The sequence below is a fragment of the Vicugna pacos genome, chromosome 21, assembly GCF_048564905.1.
Source record: "Vicugna pacos chromosome 21, VicPac4, whole genome shotgun sequence".
Taxonomy (NCBI): Eukaryota; Metazoa; Chordata; class Mammalia; order Artiodactyla; family Camelidae; genus Vicugna; species Vicugna pacos.
The window spans coordinates 22,915,820-22,937,525 of NC_133007.1; the positions used below are offsets into that span (position 1 = coordinate 22,915,820).

The 21,706-nt window shown below is 39.0% G+C and overlaps 1 protein-coding gene across 1 annotated transcript in view; it reads right to left on the bottom strand.

Moving 5' to 3' along the window:
• IFI16 (interferon gamma inducible protein 16) overlaps window positions 1-21,251 on the bottom strand; it is a 56,113-nt gene extending 34,862 nt beyond the window's left edge. Inside the window, 5 exon segments of the mRNA XM_072946305.1 lie at window positions 7,575-7,763; window positions 9,133-9,555; window positions 11,342-11,478; window positions 12,407-12,691; window positions 21,042-21,251. Of these exon segments, the coding sequence (XP_072802406.1) occupies window positions 7,575-7,763; window positions 9,133-9,555; window positions 11,342-11,478; window positions 12,407-12,671 (1,014 nt within the window). The 5' untranslated portion in view covers window positions 12,672-12,691; window positions 21,042-21,251.
• Between the last annotated feature and the right edge of the window lie 455 nt (window positions 21,252-21,706).

Below are 21,706 nucleotides of genomic sequence, written 5' to 3' on the forward strand. Positions count from 1 at the left end.
TGACATGAAAAGACATTTTTCCAAAGAAGATACACAATGCTGGTATATGAAGAGGTGGTCTGCGTCACTAATCATCAGGGAAATACAAATCAAAATCAAAATGAGCTATCATATTATACCTGATAGGATGACCACTGTCAAAAAGACAAGAGATGCTTTTTTTTTTGAGTCCCCAAGGTGGTGGAGTAGAAAGACCTTGGGCTCACCTCTTTTCATGGGCACACCAAAGTTACAACTATTTACAGAACAACTATGGATGAAAAAGACTGGAACCTACCAGTTCAGATCTGCAGCTAGAGACATAAAGAAGAAATCACAATGAGACAGGTAGGAGGGGCAGGGTCACGGTATAGTCAAGACCCATACCCGTGGGTGGGCGACCCACAAATGGTAGACTAATTATAATTGCAAAGGTTCTCCCCAAGGAGCAAAGAGTCTGAGCCCTATATTGGGGTCCTCAGTCTAGAGGTCCTGCTCTGAGAAGATGAGCCCCCAGAGCATTTGGCTGTGAAGACCAAAAGGGCTTATTTCAGGGAGACCCAGAGGGCTGTGTGAAATAGAGACTTCACTCTTGAAGGATGCACACAGGATCTCACACACTCTAGGACTCAGGGAAGAAATAGTAATTTGAAAGGGCAATGGGTCAGACCTACCTGCTGATCTTGAAGAGTCTCCTGGAGAGGCAGGAGGCAATTGGAGATAACCCTGGGGACACGGACACTGGTGGCAGCCATTTTTGGAAGCTTGCTCTACCACGTGGACACTGATGCTGGAAAACCATTTTGGATTCCTCCCTCTAGCTTACGGCCTCAGGACCCAGCCCAGTCCCTAAATACCAGCCTGTAGGCACCAGTACTGGTTCTTCAAAAAGGTAAACAAAATTGATAAACTGTTAGTCAGATTCATTAAGACAAAGGAGAGATGGCCGAAATCAATAAAGTCAGAAATGAAAAAGGAGAAATTACAACCAATACCACAGAAATACAAGAGATCATAAAAGTTTACTATGAACAATTTTATACTAATAAAATGGACAACCTAGAAAAAAAATGGACAAATTTCCTAGAAATGTACACTCTTCCACAACTGAACTATGAAAAAATAGATAATATGAACAGATCAATTATTAGTAATGAAATCAAATAAATAACAAAAAACTCCCAACACATCAATGTCCAGGACCAGATGGCATCACATGTGAATTCAACTAAACATTTAGAGAATGATTAACCTTTGAAACTTTACATAAAATTACAGAGGAAAGAACACTTCTGAGATTTTTCTATGAGACTAACATCACCCTGATATTAAAGCCAAAGAAATCACAAAAAAAGAAAATTACAGGCCAATATCACTGATGAACGTGGATGCAAAAATCCTCAACTAAATATTAGAAATCTGAATCCATCAAAAGGATCACACACCATGATCAAGTGGGATTTATGCCAGGGATGCAAAGATGGTTAAATATCCACAAATCAGTCAGTGTGATGCATCTCATTAACAAGATAAAAAATAAAAGCATATGATCATCTCCATAGATGCAGAAACAGGTTTTGACAAAATTCAAAATCTATTTATGATAAAAACTCTCCAGAAAGTAGATCCACAGGGAACATATGTCACCATAAGGACATATATGATAAGCCCACAGCTAAAATCATACTTAACAGTGAAAAACTGAAAGCATTTCCTCCAAGATTGGGAATAAGACAAGGTTACCCACTCTTGTCACTTTTATTCAACATAGTATCGGAAGGTTTAGCCACAACAATTAGACAAGAAAAAGAAATGAAAGGAATCCAAATTGGAAAGGAAGGAGTAAAACTGTCACTTTTGCAGATGATGGGATACTATACATAGAAAATCCTAAGGATGCCACCAAAAAACTACTAGTGCTCATCAGTGAATTCAATAAAGTTGCAGGATACAAAATTAATATACAGAAATCTCTTGCATTTCTATACACGAACAACAGAGTATCAGAAAGAGAGATTAAGAAAACAATCCCATTTACAACCACATCAAAAAGAATAAAATGCTTAGGAATAAACTTACCTAACGAGGTAAAAGAGTAGCACTTGGAAAACTATAAGACACTAATGAAAGAAATTGAGAATGTGTCAAAGAGTGTTCTAGCTATGTTTTCTTCTAGGAGTCTTATGGTTTCCAGTCTTACACTCTTTGACATAAATTGTAGCAATATATATATATATTTTTGGATCTGTCTACTCAGGCAAAAGAAACAAAAGCAAAAGTAAACTGATGGGACCTAATTAAACCGAAAAACTTTTGCACAACAAAACAAACCATCGACAACACAAAAAGCAAACTACTGAATAGGAGAAAATATATGCAAGTGATAGAACCAACAAGGGGTTAATAGCCAAGTAGCATATGAAAAGAAGCTCTCACATTGATAATCATCAGAGAAATGCAAATCAGAACATACACACCCCTGTCAGAACAAGGGAGATGGACGTTGAGGGGATTAAGCTTAGTGAAATAAGTCAGATAGAGAAAGACAAGCAGGATGATCTCGTTTAAAGGTGGAATCTAAAATAGCCCAACTGGTGGAAACAGAGTAGATGGTAGTTGCCAGGGGCAGGATGTTGGGGGAAATGGAGAAATGTTGGTCAAAGTGTACAACATTCCAGGTTTAAGATCAATAAGTTCTGGGGATCTAATGTACCACATGGTGACTATAGTCAAAAATACTGTATTATGTACTTGAAAGGTTTTAAGAGAGTGCCTTAAATGTTTCACCAAAAAAGTAATTATATGAGGTGATGAAGGTGTTAACTAATCTTATTCAGGGGATCATTTCTCAGTATATAATTGTATCGGGTCATCCCACTGGACACATGTATAACATGAATAGCACAATGTTATATGTCAATGATGTATCAACAGAGCTAGAAAAAACCCAACAACTCACACTCTTTCTTGAATTAGGTTCAGGCTTGGTTTTAAGCTTTGTTAGGATGGATTTAGTGTAGTTGCTAGTCTGTTGTACAACGTTTACTCTCAATGTGGAAACTCTCTGTTCCATTAGTCTGATGCCCGGAGGCTAAAGGAGTGTTTCTATCCTACCAACAACGTTCAGTGTTGCCGGTGCAGGTTGCTCTCCTGGACCTCTGCTCTATTCTCAGCCGCATAGAGGCTGCTCTGTGGTAGGTCTCATTTTACCTCACCTCCTACAGATGCAACCCAGGACTCAGCCAAAGAACCCTCTGTATAGCTCCCTCCTCTCCAATTTCCAGACACTTGGGTGCTATGAAAAACCCTTTGGCCCAGTGTGACTGTCATGCTCTGCTTTGACACCTGCTCACTAGCCTGCAATCAGGACATTGTCCAAGGTGGAGATCTTGGACGACTATAAAGCCGAGTGTGCCCTCTATCAGGGACCTTATCCTTCTGCTCCCCTTTGGTCAAAGCCTGAAAACTCTCACCTCACGTTATTTTATTGCGTTATATTGCCACTTATGGTGGTAGGTTACTCTGCAATCACCAGAAATAGAAGTCAATAGTTACACTTTAACTATTACTGATTTTAGATATTTAATTTTTTTAGGTGACCATTACTGTCATTGAAAATAGATTTAATTCACCATTCATTACTTTTTGCTCATTGCATGTCCCTACATGTGATGCAGGAAAAACGGATGTGGGGCGTGAGGAGGGCCGTGTCCCAGGCTTCGGTTGAGCCCCTGGGACGTGCCCTGCTAAGTGTGGGTCCTTGGCTTTGGGCAGGAAAGAATTCAAGAGAGAGCTACAGTTGAGTAAAAGTAGATTTACTTAGAGATACATCAAAAGGCAAGAGAAAGGCCATGAGGTGTTGGGGTTGGGAGCTCAGATTAGAGTAAAAATAGGTACACTGTCCAAAGACAGAGCACAGGCTGTTTCCGAAGAGGAGGGAGAGAGAGAGAAGCGGCGGCCACGAGGCGGCACTGTGTTGCCAGTTTTTATGGGCTCAGTGGCTTCATGTAATAGTAAGTGGAAGGACCAGTCTAACTAGCCTGGGGAAGGGGCTGGGATTCCCAGCTTGTTCGCCATTTCCCACTCTTCGACCTTTTGTGGCTAGCCTTGGAATTGTCATGGCGCCTGTGGGCATGTCATTTATCTTGCTAATACATTACAGTGTGCGTGTAGTGAAGCTCAAGGTCTATTGGAAGTCAACTCCCCCACCATCCTGAGCCTCAAGGCCTCCTGGGGGTTGAATCTTCCACCATTTTGATGTTAATTGCTGTATCATTCCTTGAATGGCTATGCCCTGCCCCCTTCCTGTTTCTCTTGGGGCCTGGAATCCACGTATTAATGCAAGGATAGTTAGAAATAGTTGGAGAACTAATCATGAGTGCACCTTCAAATCAGGTGAATGGCACTGGACATTCCACGGGAGCTGGGGACAGGGAAATATCGGTACCTTTGTGTGGATCACCAGGGGTGACTCATCCAGAGACACCAGTCACACAAATGATCCTCTTCTGAGGGATTTAGTTGCAGAAAGTAACTCTTTTTGTGGGCCAAGTAAACCTTGCCCCAGGGCACAGGGCTTACTGATTTGAACTAGGCTGTGGTATGAATAACCTTAGGCTGGCCCTGGTTAGGGCCTGGTCCTCTGGAAATCACATTCAGAATGTTGAATGTTGACCTCAGTGGTTTTTTTTGTTGTTGCTTTGTTTTTATTGAAGTCGAGTCTGTTTACAATTTGTGTCAATTTCCGATGTACAACACAATGCTTCAGTCATACATGAACATACATATATTTGTTTTCATATTTTTCTCACCGTGAGCTACTGTAAGATACCGAATATAGTTTCCTGTGCTGTACAGCGTAAACTTGTTTATCTATGTCATATATACCAGTCAGTATCTGCAAATCTCAAACTCCCAGTTTGTCCCTTCCTACCCCCTTCCCCCCTGGTAACCATAAGTTTGTTTTCTATGTCAGTGAATCTGTTTCTGTTTTATAAATAAGGTTATTCATCTTTGACCCCGATGTCAATGAGGCTCTGTTTACTCCACCCTGTATGACTCCTGTGCACAAATCAAGCATCTCCAAACAGCTCATTTCGGCAATAAAGAGACCATCTCCAGCAATTCTGGAAAACGATGCCTTTTAAAAAAGGAAATTTTATTTTATTTTTTTAACATTACAAACATTTTAGAGGCAAAATGTGGTATTCTGAGAAAATACAGAGGAATATATGTAAATATTAAGAAAGTCCCCCAACCCATAGTTCAGGTATGAAAAACTCTAATGCGCTGGGCTGTTTTACTGAATCTGTCATTTAAATGAAATATCACTACTAAAGCCACCTAAAGATTTAGACAGGGAGGGAGGTTCTCAACTGTAACTTTCAGAGTTAAATCAGGACTGATCGGTCCTTCTTCTATTCTTGACGACCTTGAAGGAGAGATAAGAAAGACACAATGAGGTCTGGGCAGGTGCCGTGAAGTTCTGCTGGTTCTCCCCCTTCACCCACCCTGCCTGCCCTGCTCCTGAGTCGGTCCCTCTCCTGTTCTCTCTCAAATGCTATTCATTCTCTCTCTCCCACCTCCTCTAGTGCAGTATTTTCTTTTAAGTCTTCCCGATCCCCATCATCTGAAGCCGGAAAGATACTTCCTCATGCCCAGCATTTGAACAGGGTAAGGATTCTTTCTACAAGGGTGTTGAGCGGGAACCGTAGAAGAAAGAGAAGTGCTGGTTCACCAGCACGGAGGGCAGGGAGTCCTCTGCGGGACAGAAAAGTGAGAAGCAGCAAGGTCAGGTAAATACCTTTCTCTGTGCAATCGCTCCGGATTAGAGGTAGAAGATAGAGGTTCTTGTGTCAGAGGATCTGAAAGTGGAACAGCTGATGTGCATGTCCATGTCTGCATGCATGAACATATCAGAATTTCTGATTTAATTAATTGGGTTAACTTTGAATAGTGTGTCAAGAATCCCATGGTGGCCCTCTGTGCATGTTTGTGTGTTTGTGTTCCTATGTGTATGAGACAGAGCGTGATGTCATATGGAGTCAACTGCATCTTTTTCTCGTGGGTCAGGATGTGCATTTCACTACAATATGGTCCCTTTTGCTCTAAGATGTAGTTATTCAAGATCCTGGGACCCCCTTGATCATTACTGTCTGGCATGAGCTCTGTGGATCCCTTCCTCATTAAACATTTTTCTTTTTGGTGCTTATACATTTTCCATTTTACCTTTGACCTCTCTGATCACTTCTTTTTATTCTCTTGCATAGAATCTTTTACCTCAGGCCACTTTCAAATGCCACTTTTCCCCAAGGCTTCACCCTTATCTATCTGATCTTCTCATTCAAACTGCCCAAGAATCTGACTCTGGTGCGAGAGCACCTGGGCCAGGATAGGAATCTCAGTTCCACCACTTACTGGCTGCATCAATTCGGGCAAGTTACCTCCTACCCTTTAGTGGGCACCTGTGTCTCTATCAATGGAATGGGAGTAATGAGTATATCTTCATCCTTGTTTCCGCTCCCAGCGCATGATGATTGCTGAATGTTTTCTGCACATGTTAGTATATATATTGTATGGTAGATAGTATATATATTGATTTTAGGCAGTATCATTCTAACCTATAACTTTAGCAACAATCTCTAAACTGACATACACTGCTATTTCTACTTGATATCTGTCTCTAAACCTAGCCTCTCTCCAAAGCATCTCTTCAGATAGTTACAAGAATATTTTTTCCAATAATGTTAAAGTAATCTAGCATTCTTCTGCAAAGAATCTTTCATCTTGTTACTTATTTCCACAATACATTTTCTGTTTATTTATTTCTGACAAAAGGCTGCACTGTCTCTCCCCCCTTCCTTTTTTTTTTTTTTTAATCTTTTGGCCTCATCTTCCCATAGTCTTCCATATCTACTGAATTTCTGAACTCACTATGCTGCTTCACAGTTTTGAGGACATGCATATGTACTTTTCTTTGCCCAGAGCTCTTTGGAGTGTCTTTGCTGAGAAAAATAGTACCTAGGCAGATTAATTTCTCATTTTGTGCCAGGCAGTGACATAATGCATTGTCTCACTTTGCTTTTAAACCAACTTTGTGAGCTAGAGATGCTGACCATTTTAGAGGACCCATAAAGCTGTTTCCCCAGCACCAGGCAACTAGTGAGCCCTGAAACCAGGGTCAGGTCAGTCCAGCTCAACGCCATGCTCCTGGCCATTAAGTGAATTTATTCCTCTGCCTTCCTAATTTCTTCAAATATTTTATTTTTTAGCACAAGTATCATATCATTTTGAAGTCTATATGAGAGTCATCTCCTCATATCCTTTAAAAAAGTCCTCCACTTACAGAAGGTGGTGAGGGTATAGCTCAGTGGTACAGCACATGCTTAGCATGTGTGAGGTCCTGGGTTCAATCCCTAGGACCTCCATTAAAATTAAAAAAAAAAATTGTCCCCTTACAAATGAATGTGAGAGCATTGTATTCTCCTCCCACCTGCAGACTCTATGCTCTAAGAAAAGAGAAGCCTGGTGCTCTGAAAACCCATGCAAAATGATTTGCCTTTTTGGAAAACTAGTGTTTCTCTAGAAGGTCCCACCTTGATGAAGCTGTGACCTACGCATGCCAGTTTCAACTTCGGGTCAATTGTTCTCAGTTTAAAGCAGAACAGTCGAAGCTTATCTCCTTCCTTACACTGGATGTCGTGCCATTTCCCATTCCCCACGACGTCCATCTTTCCTGTATTATCTTGTATCTCATAGATTGTGTTCTTCACATTCACTCGTTTCTGCAACAGAAATTTAACAGTTTCTGAAAATGCAATAACTTCCATATGTATGAGAAAGATCCTTATGACCCAGTAAATACAAGACATAAAAAAAGCAATTACAGCCACAGATACACATATAGCTTTGGACTTCTTGGAGAACTTTCTTTTACTATCTTGCTTTTTTATTTTTGCCTTTCTCGTTTCAGATGTTTTCCAGCTGGAAGTTCTAGAACAATGAGTTTTCTTTCTTTTTTCTACGCTTCCACCTCAAGAGCAGCTTTATTTCCTTAGAACAACTGGAAGAGAAGGATCAGAAGTCCTTGATGAACTTCTGTGTCTCCTTGCCTTAGTCAGAAATGAACGGACATGGACTGTAACTATTCATTTAATAGACTGTAAAAAAAAAATCTATATAACAAGTAAGGTTCTGGTTACCCACTATTTTTTTCTCAACCTTCTCCATTTGCTCGGTCTTCTCCAGTATCTTATTCCCACTGATGTAGGTCCCACAGGTCACACTGTATAGTGTCTCACTCATAAGAGTTATTACTCATCAATTGTATAGCTGCGTTTATAAATATGGTCTCTTAAAGATGGTATAAGAAAGTATTTGAGGTAAATTAAGAGGCTATCTTAGAAGATAAGTATATAGGTTTATGAAGCGGGCAATCATGTAAGATATTAGGTGAGTTCATAGCAGTTTGTAAATTTGGGGGGGATTGGCTCCATCATACTATCTAGTATCCTGAACTTGGAAACTGATGTGTCAGTAAAGCTCTTGATGCCTTTTTTGATAAATAAGGAAATTAGATGACCATATCTTCCAAATATCATAAAATATGATATTTCTTCAATTAACTATTCACGAATAATAAATGGATAAGACAGAGGAGATAGCATTAAGTGGCTATATCATTTGCCTAACTGTTGAACGTCTATGCATTCAGGAGAATACCAGCAAATGTATTTATTATTCTGGATACATGCCATAACCAGCATTCAGCCTTAGTGGGGCAACCCATTCTTCAAAGTACAAAGAGAGTAGTGAAGTTCAGAGGTAAAATGATTAGAATGAGCATATAGATTTATACCCTGCACTGTCTTTGGTCATGGTGTCTGGGCATAGGTAGTCATAACTGGTGAAATGACAAGGTTTCTTAGTGAATCTTTTTCAAGGACTTGCTTGGAAGTGTCTTGGGGAAAAGGCTGCTAACAGGTCGCCCGGTCCCATTTCCTGTGGTGTGGCAGACTTGGCCACCTATCTCTAGCCAAGAGAGACAACTGAGCACTGAGTTCCAATATTCAGTCAGTCAACAGAGCTCGGCAAGGGAAGATGTTCAATTTCAGGCCCTGATGGAGAAAATGAAAAGCAATTTTAAGAGATTACCTGATGTAACTCAAACAGCCCATACACAAATGTTCCCGACGCTTGCTTGTGAAGATTATTGATCTTTGGCGTTTCATTTGCTCTTTTGATAATGCTGTTTGGAACTTCAAGCTTTTGATCAGGACCAGCTTCAGACACAGATGATGCTTCATTTACTTCCAGGATTCCTTTGCATTCAAAATAATCTGATATGGTAATGACCTTCTGTTTTATGAATTGCTCTTTCAGGTCGGCATTTAAAACCTTCACTTGGAAAAACTGAGTCTCAGTAACCACTGTAGCGTGGAACATGGTGCTTTTCCCCTTGTCTGGAGACTCATATCCAAATAGCTCTGTTGCTTTGACTACCATCACTGTCATCGGGCCCTTTTGAAGAACATTTCCCCTGGCAGCCACCTTACGCTGGACCTGCGCTTTCTGGTTCTGTATTGGACAGAAGCAGGAAAATAAACTTACAAATTTGAGGGGGGAATACAAAGCCACTTTCTATGAGTGACCCCTCAAACACAACATTGGGCCACAACAACCTTTACAGATATTTGGAGCTGGACTCAGGCTAGAAAGGAAGAGTTTAATGGAAAGGAAACCTCATAAGCTGGTAAAGCTTAGACAGAAGAAGCATAGGGCAGCAGACAATAGGAAAAGAAGTTAGAACATCCATTTTAAACAAAGTAATCTTTCTGAATTAAAGCATGAACCTCAGCAGGAGCAACACAGAGCCACGGATGATGAGAACATTGTCGCGAAGTATTTGAGAGACAGATTTAAATATAATGATGAAGTCCAATATCTCTTCCACCCACTTAAAGGACCAAAGGAAATAAAAAGAGTGAAGAAAGAAGTAAGATCACATTGGAAATAGAGAATGGTGCCTACCACAAGTCACAAACATGAACGTTTTCCATTATTACTAGTGTACCTGGGGCCATTTTGAGGGCTCAAAATACTGTCTCTTTCCAAGAAATAATACTCTGTTATAAGTAGTGAGAAAGAAGTGGTGGCTCAGAATTCCCTATTCAAAATTGGCTCAAATAAAGGATATCTGATTAGAACTATGCTCTCTGCAGTGCATCCACAGTGTTTCTCATTGGCTTGGATGCTGACCGGAAAACAGAGGACAGGTTTGTTTACCCCCAGTCGCTTTTCTCCACAGTGGCCTGATTTATTTGAATTGCAGCAGTATGCTTTCATGGAGACAAAGCTGACTGATCTGTAACTGGAGGTGTGGGAAGCATGGGTGGGCCCTGTGTTCATGGAACATCGAGTCAAGCTATCTACTTCCATAGACCAGAAGTGTATAGAGTGCTCTGGCCTGGGATGTTACACTTGGTGATCACTTGTAAATGACTCGGCCTTACCTGGATGTGGCGTCTCATCAGTGTGACCCATGTACCATGACAAAAGAAACACCTTTGCCAAAGTGATTTAATCAATAGTAATAGGATTATATGCCGGGCTGACAGTAGTTACTGTGGAATGCACCTGTTAGTGAGTTGAAGAAAACTTGGAAAAGAGAGACAGGAAATGACAGGTAGGTGAGTCGAGGCCTGGGGAGGTGGAGGACAGCCCAGGGTTGCGGATGTGTTGGTTACTGAAGGACAGAGAGGTTGAACCTTCTCCTGAGGCACTTTATTTATTTATTTTTTTGTTCCAGTCTTTTCTTTGGTTGGGTTTTTTCTTTTCTGAAAGTAGTTTAATTTTTCTGTAATGGTTTTCAATATTAAAAGAAACAGAACACGTTTTCATGACACTATGGTAAGTTCTATTTATGTGCAAGATTATGTCCTCGGAAACTCCAAGGAGTTCCAACTCATCACCAAGACAGCTGGCTGGGAGGTAGGAGTGGCCATAGACAGCTGCGTTAAAAAAGGGATGGTTTACTCACACAGACACATTACTCCTCTGTGTCGTAATGGGAAGAGCACTGCTCTTAGAATTAGAAAATCTAGCTTTATGTAAGCGTAAGCAAGATGCATTCCAATCCAGTTGTTAACAGACCTTTATAATGAGGATGATGTGATCGTATTTATGTCAGAGAAATTTTTACTCTGTTTTTAAAGTGCCTTACTCTTTGCCTGGCAAAAAAGTAGATAATCCATAATTTCCCAATTTGGTGAATCTGAACTGTTGGAATAATCATAAAGAACCGAGCGCCTTAGCGGAGTGCCTTCTGCGGGACCACAAGCCCGTCCCTCTTCCTCGAGCTTACCTGAGCCACAGGACTCTGCTCTGCTCTCTCGGGTGCCTGGGCGCTGCTTGTGGTGGGTGTGGGTGTTGCAGAACCTGTTTCTTCCTGATTTCTCGTTTTTGCTGAAGTTGTCTCTTTGGCTTTTGTTTTCTTTGCAACTGATATAAAAACAAAGACACAATCAACTCAGAACAGCAGTTTGAAGAGAGCTGAAGCAGCTTCGGGGTTATCTCCCCCCGGCTCCTGCTTGTGGGTCGAGAGGTACGTTATAGTCTACCTTGACTGCATTGGCCATCCTGGCCACCAGGGGACCGAGGGTAGTAATATAGGCAGGGAGACTGTCTCATGCTTCCTCCATGGTTTTGGTACTTCTTCCCCGTGCAGTATCCCTCCTGTCCTCTGGGTTCCCATGTCCCTGAGTCAGAACCTTTCCTTACTCTGTTCCCCTATCCTACTCTTTATAAAAAATAATCCAAGGTTTTCATGATGTTGATTGTTTGGCCATGTTTCCTAAAAGATGCATTAAACTTACAGAAGCCAGTGAAAGGAAGTATGATATGAATCTGTAAGGTGACAAAATGGTGATATTGGTCTTCAAATCTTTTGAAACTTTGGTTTTGCCTGGTGGTTTTATAAAAGTCCTTTATATCTCTGAGGCGGAGGTTTTTATGTTAAGTACTGCTGCCTCTTTATTACTAGAAGGGATAATGACCATGGAGCAAATAGTCTCAATAGAACAGTCACATTAATTGGTTAAATGTAAATATTTTTTTAAAAAACCACAAATCTTAAATTATTTTCATTTTCAAACATTTCTAATGTATTGAAAGTTGCAGCTTCTCTTCTATTTCCTCCTTTTCTTCTTTATCCTTACCTCAAATATACCACTCAATGTACATCGATCCCCTTTATAAAAAAGGGGATGTTCTATGTTGTCAAACCTGTTGCCTTCTGCAGTACTAACATTGTGATGGCTACTAAAAAGTAAATTGGAAAAGGAGTAATTAAACATGACTAAGGTGGTGTTCGATTCAAGACTGGGGGGAGCCAGAGGAAAGCAGTTGTGCTTGAGGTCTTCCTTGTTACCTTTTAGCTTCTCCGTTTTAAGGTTTTGTCGGAGCTCTTCAAGTTCTTTTATACCTTCTATCAATTCTATTAGTTTGTTGACACAGGCAACCCCTGGGAATTCTGCTTCCATCAGATCAGCAATCTTAATTCTGTCATATTTGTCTTGAGCTTTTGAGGTCAGTTTTAATTTACGGGCCAGTAATGACTTAAGCATACGAAAATGATAATCATCCATGTTCTGTAATCCTTTCACCAGAAGAATTCTCTTGTATTCATCCACCATCTCTCAAGTTACAGATGAGTCTACAAGAGAAAAGTAACATACAGTGTGACGCATTTATACAGACAAGTTAAAAGACTGGTTATGTCTATGTGAGTAAGTGGGCCACGTGAATGTGGTACCCTTGGATGCATATGACAAAAAGGAACTTCAGGACCAGATGTGCCATTTGGAAAATGTATTGAGAACTTCTGCATTAGGAAGATTTTTTTAAATCCTTCCCTACTAATGATGATAGTTGAGCTGGATCAAGGGAGCGTGTGGTAGAAGGATGCTTAGATACAGGTCCTTTTTGCAGTGTGTAGAATATGGACTGTATACTGACAAAGTCCCCGGTCCTCCTCCCATCCTTTATTAAGGCTGGAGTCTGGCTGTGAATGTCTGTGGTTGGGTCCTGACTCTTCCCACACCCACAAGGTTGAAGTGACCTATGTGTAATGTAGGCTGCAGCCTCCCACCTTGTGTGAGGATCCTTCTGCCACAGCGTTCCAGTTCCATTCTGGGTACCCACCTTCATCCACTTTGGCTCTTCCTCTAGTCAGATCTCATTAGCATTATCTCTCCCTGGGGCTTGGACCATGTGCTCACATCACTGTCCCTTTGCTTGACTTTTACCCGCTCTCTAATGCAGAATTACAGCATTCCTTGTCTGGGGTTACTTAATAGCTGCTTGAATTTCCTCCTTCCAGACTTAATCTGTCTAATCAGTTATTTTCATAGACCAAATTGCCTCTCTAAACTACATTTTACTCTGCTTGAAATTTTCAATAGCTCCCCATTTTCTTTATGAACAATTCCTTGTCCGTAGCCTGGCCAGGAAGTCTTGAAAAATTCGACTCTTTCCTACTTTCCCTACTTTCCATTTTTTATATGTAAGCTCTAGAACTTTATAGGACTTCTTACTGTTCCAGCCCTCCCATGGAATATACTTCCTACCTTTCTTCTTGCAAAGCAGATCTAGGGAATACGTTGTCTTCAAGAAGCTATTCAAAATTAATTTAAAAGTTTGCCAACTTAGGTAATATGCAGATGTGCTCAGCCTGAATCAAATCATTGGGAAACCTTTACATAGGCTATTTTCCATATAGTGTGTAAACTCTGAAAATATAGCTTATGAGAATCACTATTTGTGAAAAATGACACTTCTTTCATTTTTTTTCCTCCAATACCCTCCCTCAACACATTGAGTCAGGAAGCAGAATGTGCATGTTAAGAGCTTAGACTTTGCAGTTCAGGAGATTTGGCTCCTGGCACACAATAGTATGGCTCTATCATTCAATGGATACAAGTAGAATATAAATTATTTATTTGTAAGATTAGGTTGAAAACTTTTCCACAAGAAGATAGGTTGGGATTAAGAAATAAAAAATAGAAAAGAAAATGTAAGACATGCCAGATACAGATCAAAGTGTCAACATCCTGCCAACTAAAATTTGGCACTTGCCATCTGCCTCTGCTTAGATTAAACCATGAGCCATAGCAGCTGCTGATCTCCAACACTCCCTGAAAGGAGCTCAGGGTGGAGATCAGGAATGAGACACTCTGTGCTCTGGGGAAACTGACAGAACAAACCTTCAGACGGTTATTTTCAGGAGGATATTTCATGAGCCCAAATTCTTGCATCTCCTCATATGTGGAAGAGCACTAAAACCATTAACGGTGGCATCTGCGCCTTGTGACTAGCAGCAAGCCTCTGCCTAAATGTGTGCTTGACTGCATGCACTCCCTTCACTGAAATCATATATAATATTGAGTTCCCACCTGCCTCTTCTGAGCAGGTCCTCAGAGCTATCTGAGATGCTGTCTCTCGGGCTATAGTCTTCATTCTGCCCCCAGTAAAACTTAACTCATAACTTTCACATTGTGTAATTTTATTTCAGTCAATAGTCCCCACATTATTTGTTGCAAAAAGAATAAAAACTAAAATGAAAATGAGGAAGTGTTTGAAGAAAGAATGGGATAAACTTCTTGGAATTAAAGTAATACAAACATCTTCAGATTGATCAGGCCAATAGAATGTCAAGTAGGAGAGGGAAGGAGGAAAAAAAAAAAAGAAATCAAGACATAATGTAGAGAAACTGAAGAAGATCCAAAAATAACAAGAACAATTTGACAGTTTCCAGAAAAAAGTGTAGACGGCTTACACAGTTTCAAAATCAAATTCTCGATTGCAAAACTACATGGAGCAATTTCATATGATTTGCCCCCAGTCCATCGCTGTGCTTTTGAAATCTCCCAAACTGTGAAACCAAAAGCTGTGTGTGTGTGTGTGTGTGTGAGTTTGGTGACAAAATTTATTAGAAAAATACCTGAGAGGAGGTGGCTGGAGTCTGTGTATAATTAAAAAAAAAAATTCACTTTAGTGTGAATGTTCATTTCTTGCTCCTGAAATAGTAGTGCATTTGAGATGAAAGTCAGGACCTAGACCCGCCTGGGCCATATATGTGGCACCCTAGATGTTGTGTGCACCTTTAATAGTCTTTCTAAGTCATTCAAGTTCTGTACTCCAAGCCCTACGTGACCCCAAGTGTTTCAGAGAGGTCCAGCCAACCTTAATGGAAGGAAAAGTAATTTTGAAACAGAAATTTTAAATTTAGCTAAAGTGTCATTTTTAAATCTAATGGCCTGTAGATGATTCTCTGAAAAGGACCCAAAATTAAAAATCAGATTTACAACACAAAGACACCTATCAAACACTCTTTTGGGAAGAGCATTAAACTTGAAAATAGAGAAATGGGGCAAAAAAAAAATGCTGCAGGCTAAAATGTAAAAGTGAATAAGATGTTGATGAAGTCTTTTAATGTTTTAAGAATAAATAAAGACTTGTCGGAGGGGCCAAGATGGCAGAGTAGAAGGATGCTTGTAGCTCACTCTCTCCCACAAACACATCAAAACTCACATCCATGGACCCACCCAGCCAACCAGAGCACTTGCTGAACTCAGACAGAACATCACCCTTTTTAAAAGACAAAGACACCACAAATCTGGTAGGAGAAAAGGAAAAAAGAAAGAAGAAAAGGCAAAACAGTGAGGGACCAGTCCCACGGGAAGGGAGCAGCAAAGGAGGAATAGTTCTCCTTCACTGGGCCTCCCCCTCTCCAATGGAGAGGTCAGCAGAATGGAGGGGGAGACGCCAAGGCTTGGATCTATATGGAGCACCCCTTGACTGATAGAACTAAGTTAACGTCACTAGACAGATCTTCCAGACAGAAAATAAATAAGGCAATAGAGAAATTAAATGATACAATAGAAAAATTAGATTTGGTGGATATTTTCAGAGCATTACAACCCCTGAAAAGAGGATATACATTCTTTTCAAATGCACATGGAACATTTTCTAAGATTGATCATGTACTTGGGCACAAAAGAAGCCTCAAGAATTTTAAGAAGATAGAAATTATCTCAGGCATCTTTACTGACCACAATGCCATGAAACTAGAAATCAACTACAGAGAAACAAAGGAGAAAAAAAGGAAAGCATGGAGATTAAACAACATGCTATTAAAAAACCAGTGGGTCAATGATGAAATCAAAGTTGAAATTAAAAAATACCTTGAGACAAATGAAAATGAAAACACAACTACACAAAATTTATGGGACACAGCAAAGGCAGTGCTAAGAGGGAAGTTTATAGCGATACAGGCCTTCCTCAAAAAAGGACAATCTCAAATAAGCTATCTAACCCACCAGCTAAAAGAATTTAAAAAAGAAGAGCAAAACCCCCCAAAAGTCAGCAGAAGGAAGGAAATGGTAAAGATCTGGGAGGAAATAAATAAGATAGAGATTTAAAAAATAATAGAAAAAAAGCAATCAAACCAAAAGCTGTTTTTTTCAAAGAGTAAATAAAGTTGACAAACTTCTGGTGAAACTCACAAGGAAGAAAAAAAAAGAGCACAAATAAGCAAAATAAGGAAGGAAAATAGAGAAATTACAACAGATAACATAGAAATACAGAATATCATATGAGAATATTATGAAAAAGTATATGGACCCAAAATGGATAACCTAGAGGAGGTGGACAAGTTTCTGGAAACATACAGGCTACCAAAACTGAATCAAGAAGAAACTGACCACTTGAACAAACTGATCACTAAAAATGAAATCAAATTAGCAATAAAAAACCACCCTACAAATAAAAGTCCAGGACCAGACGGCTTCACCAGAGAATTCTACCAAACATACAAAAAAGAACTCATACCAGTCCTTCTCAAACTCTTTCAGAAGACTGAAAAGGAAGGAATACTCCCAAACTCATTCTATGAAGCCACCATCACCCTGATACCAAAACCAGGTAAAGACACCACCAAAAAAGAGAATTACAGACCAATATCACAGATGAACATAGATACAAAAATCCTTACCAAAATATTAGCAAATAGAATCCAACAGCAAATAAAAAAGATTATACATCATGACCAAGTGGGGTTCATCCCAGGGACACAAGGGTGGTTCAACACATGCAAATCAATCAATGTAATACATCACATCAACAAGAGAAAGGACAAAAACCACATGATCATCTCAATAGGTGCAGAAAAAGCATTTGATAAAATTCAACACCCATTTATGATAAAAACTCACCAAAGTGGGTATACAGGGATCATGTCTCAACACCATAAAAGCTATATATGACAAACCTACAGCCAGCATAGTACTCAACGGTGAAAAACTCAAAAGCTTCCCACTAAAATCTGGGACAAGATTCATAGTCCTAGCCACAGCAATCAGGCAAGAGAGAGAAATAAAAGGGATCCAAATTGGAAAAGAAGAGATAAAAGTGTCACTATATGCAGATGACATGATACTATACATAGGAAACCCTAAAAGGTCCACACAGAAACTACTAGAAATAATCAGAGAATTCAACAAGGTAGCAGGTTACAGGATTAACGTTCAAAAATCAGTTGCATTTCTTTACACTAATGATGAATCAACAGAAAAAGAAAGTAAAGAATCAATCTCCTTTAAAATAGTACCCAAAGTAATAAAACACCTAGGAATAAATCTAACCAAGGAGGTGAAAGACTTATACATCAAAAACTATAAAACACTGATTAAGGAAATTAAAGAAGATTATGGGAAGATATCCCATGCTCCTGGATTGGAAGAATCAATATTGTTAAAATGGTCACACTGCCCACGGCAATCTACAGATTTAATGCAATCCCTATCAAATTACCCAGGACATACTTCACAGAACTAGAACAAATCATAATAAAATTTATATGGAACCACAAAAGACCTAGAATTGCCAAAACAATACTGAAGAAAAAGAAAGAGGCTGGAGGTATAACTCTCCCAGACTTCAGACAAAACTATAGAGCTACAGTCATCAAGACAGCATGGTATTGGTACAAAAACAGACATATGTACCAGTGGAACAGAATAGAGAGCCCAGAAATGAACCCACAAAGTTTTGGTGAACTAATCAACAAAGGAGGCAAGAATATACAATGGAATAAAGACAGTTTCTTCAGCAAATGGTGTTGGGAAAACTGGACAGCAGCATGTAAAGCAATGAAGCTAGAACACTCCTTTTCACCATACACAAAAATCAACTCAAAATGGATCAAAGACTTCAACATAAGACAAGATACAATAAACCTCCTTGAAGAAAATATAGGCAAAACATTATCTGACATACATCTCAAAAATGTTCTCCTAGAACTGTCTACTCAAGCAATAGAAATAAAAGCAAGAATAAACAAATGGGACCTAATGAAACTTACAAGCTTCTGCACAGCAAAGGAAACCATAAGTGAAACAAAAAGACAACCTACAGAATGGGAGAGAATTTTTGCAAATGAAACTGACAAAGGCTTGATCTCCAGAATATATAAGCAGCTCATACGACTTAATAAGAAATAACCAAACAACCCAGTCCAAAAATGGGCGGAAGACCTAAACAAGCAATTCTCCAAGGAAGACATACAAATGATCAATAGGCACATGAAAAAATGCTCAATATCACTAATTATCAGAGAAATGCAAATCAAAACTACAATGAGGTATCACGTCACACCAGTCAGAATGGCCATCATTCAAAAGTCCACAAATGACAAATGCTGGAGAGGCTGTGGAGAAAAGGGAACCCTCCTACACTGCTGGTGGAAATGCAGTTTGGTGCAGCTACTGTGGAAAACAGGATAGAGATTCCTCAAAAGACTAGGAATAGCCTTACCATGTGACCCAGGAATCCTGCTCCTGGGCATATATCCAGAAGGAACCCTACTTCAGGATGACACCTGCACCCCAATGTTCATAGCAGCACTATTTACAATAGCCAAGACATGGAAACAGCCTAAATGTCCATCAACAGGTGACTGGATAAGGAAGATGTGGTATATTTATACAATGGAATACTATTCAGCCATAAAAACAACATAACACCACTTGCAGCAACATGGATGTCCCTGGAGAATGTCATTCTAAGTGAAGTAAGCCAGAAAGAGAAAGAAAAATATCATATGAGATCATTCATATGTGGAATCTCAAAAAAAAAAAAAAAACCGTAAATACAAAACAGAAACAGACTCATAGACATAGAATACAAATTTGTGGTTGCCAAGGGGGCAGGGGATGGGAAAGGACAGACTAGGATTTCAAAATTTAGAATAGACAAACAAGATTATATTGTACAGCATAGGGAAATATATACAAGTTCTTATGGGAGCTCACAGCAAAAAAAATTGACAATGAATATATGTATGTTTATGTATAACTGAAAAATTCTGCTCTACACTGGAATTTGACACAACATTGTAGAATGACTTTAACTCAATAAAAAATGTTAAAAAAAAGACTTGTCTGAAGAGAAACAAAAGAGGAAGTAGGTCTGTGTGGTGGGGTGATGGTAGTGAAAAATGAGGATATGAATGTTCACCAAGTTGCTAGTTCTTATGGGGAAGCTAGATATATAAATTTAAAACTATAGACAAAGAAGAAGAAGAAAGAGGAAGGCTGTAATAAGTGTTACGAATAAGTATTACAAACTAGCCCAAATACAGCATTTCAGCTAAATGTACGTAAAATGTCACACTCATTAAAAGACAAAGTTTTCAAACCGGGTTTAAGAAAAACCTACCTACGTGTTGTTGACAAAAGGTCGTTTAAAGGATTTAAAATTATAGTTGCAAAAAGTTTTATCATGCAAACATTAATTTAAAGAAAGCAGTGTATCTATATTTGTGTAGCTTTATTTAAAAGCTTTATTTAAGATGTTAAAATAAAGACTTTTATCAGAACTGGAGTTTTACCACACAATGATAAAAGGTTTAAGTCCCAGAAAGAACTTAACCGCAACAGTTTAAATTATGTATTTATCTGATAACAGTAAGTACATATTATTATTAATGTATATTCCTTCATATTATTATAAATAGCATTTTGTAGTATATTTTTCTCTCTCCATATAATATTTATATTAGAAATTAAGAGAACTATAAGGAAAATTTGACAACGTCACGATTATAGTTTGAGGTTTTAGCATAATTTAATTATTGAACAAAGTAAAGAAAAGTATATGTAGAAAAATCAACACATTTAAGTTCAAATAAAAAAAATTGAAGCCAACATTTAGAGAATTCTAAAACTAAATGCTCAAAACTTTACATTCCTCTCAAAAACACATGAAATGTTTATGTACCAGACTCTACAAAAAGACCAAAGCATTCCAAAAGATAGGTATAGATTTAATTGTCTCCAATGACCTCTTTCCTATAAACTCTTACAACCAATGTTTACCCGTGACTTTGAGGAAAGCAGTCCCCAAAGTCCCCAAAGAAACTGCCTCTAATACCTGGTGAAGAACGGAGCTGAACTACATAAAATATTGTGAATATATTAAGACACCATATATTTGCATGATTGTGTTTTTGAAACTGAGAAATTTTCTACTTCATGTGTGCGTTTGCTCTCATGTTTTGTAAAGTTGGAATAATATCATGCAATATAGTTTTAGGTCTAAATTGTTTACTTAATATTATTACATAATATGTTTTTCATGCCATTACGCTGTCTTTTCCCCAGGCCTCCAGAACAGCCATTAAGCTAAGAAAACCTACCAAAGCCCTCTTCTAAACATGAATTCACTCTCTAAACACCTGGAGAATGAATTTTAAAATCTGTGATAGTCAAAATTCATTTCTCTTTATTCGAGCCTCAGTTGTGATATAATGAAAAATGTCTATTATTTTCCTCGTGAGTAAAGGATTATAATCACACTATTGTGGATTTCACTTTTCTGAATACGTTGGTACCAGCCTTCACCCCCTCAATCTACTCAAAGACCCGCAAACCAATTCTCCTCCTGTGATCTTGTGTATCTCAACGAGATACCTAGATCTTCTCTACTAAAATCTTGACAGAACTCACCTCACTGGAAATTCTTCCGCAGTAGTACAAATCTAGAGGTCTTCAGAAACGCAGCAACCAAATATTTGTTTTGTTTGAATAGGAAGATAAATCAGTAAAACTCCCAGAAACTGAACTACAGGATGTTGTAATATCCCAAAATGCTAAGGAAATGAAGTTGTTTCCAAAAATGACACTGGTTAGAGTCCTGTGGTAACTTGGCTGGTGCTGGCTACCTCACACTGTGGGAAACACCCAGAGACAAAGAGGTTATGAAACACTGTTGAGACTCCTCCCATCGATGTCCTTAGCTCTGTCTTTCCTTAGCCAGAGAAACCAAATGGTTTTTCTTGCTGTAAACGTCTTAGTCACAGTGAAATATTAGACATACTATTTATTTATTTATTTATTTATTTATTTATTTCGCAAATGTCTGAAAAGACTTACTACGTTAGAACTTTCTCATCCGGCTGATTTGAAGGTGGGTTGGTAGGTACCAAAATCCCTGAATCGCAGCTTTTTTCTCAAAGGGGAAAGGAAAGTCACCCAGCCACTGCTTCCTCCTTTCCTGTTCACACAGTGGCAGTGGCAAGAGATCTTGGTAGAGGTCTGTGACTACCAGTACTTGACCACGCTTCTTCGATAGAGAAAAATTGTCTGTAAAGTTACCTTTGGTTTCAGAAGTA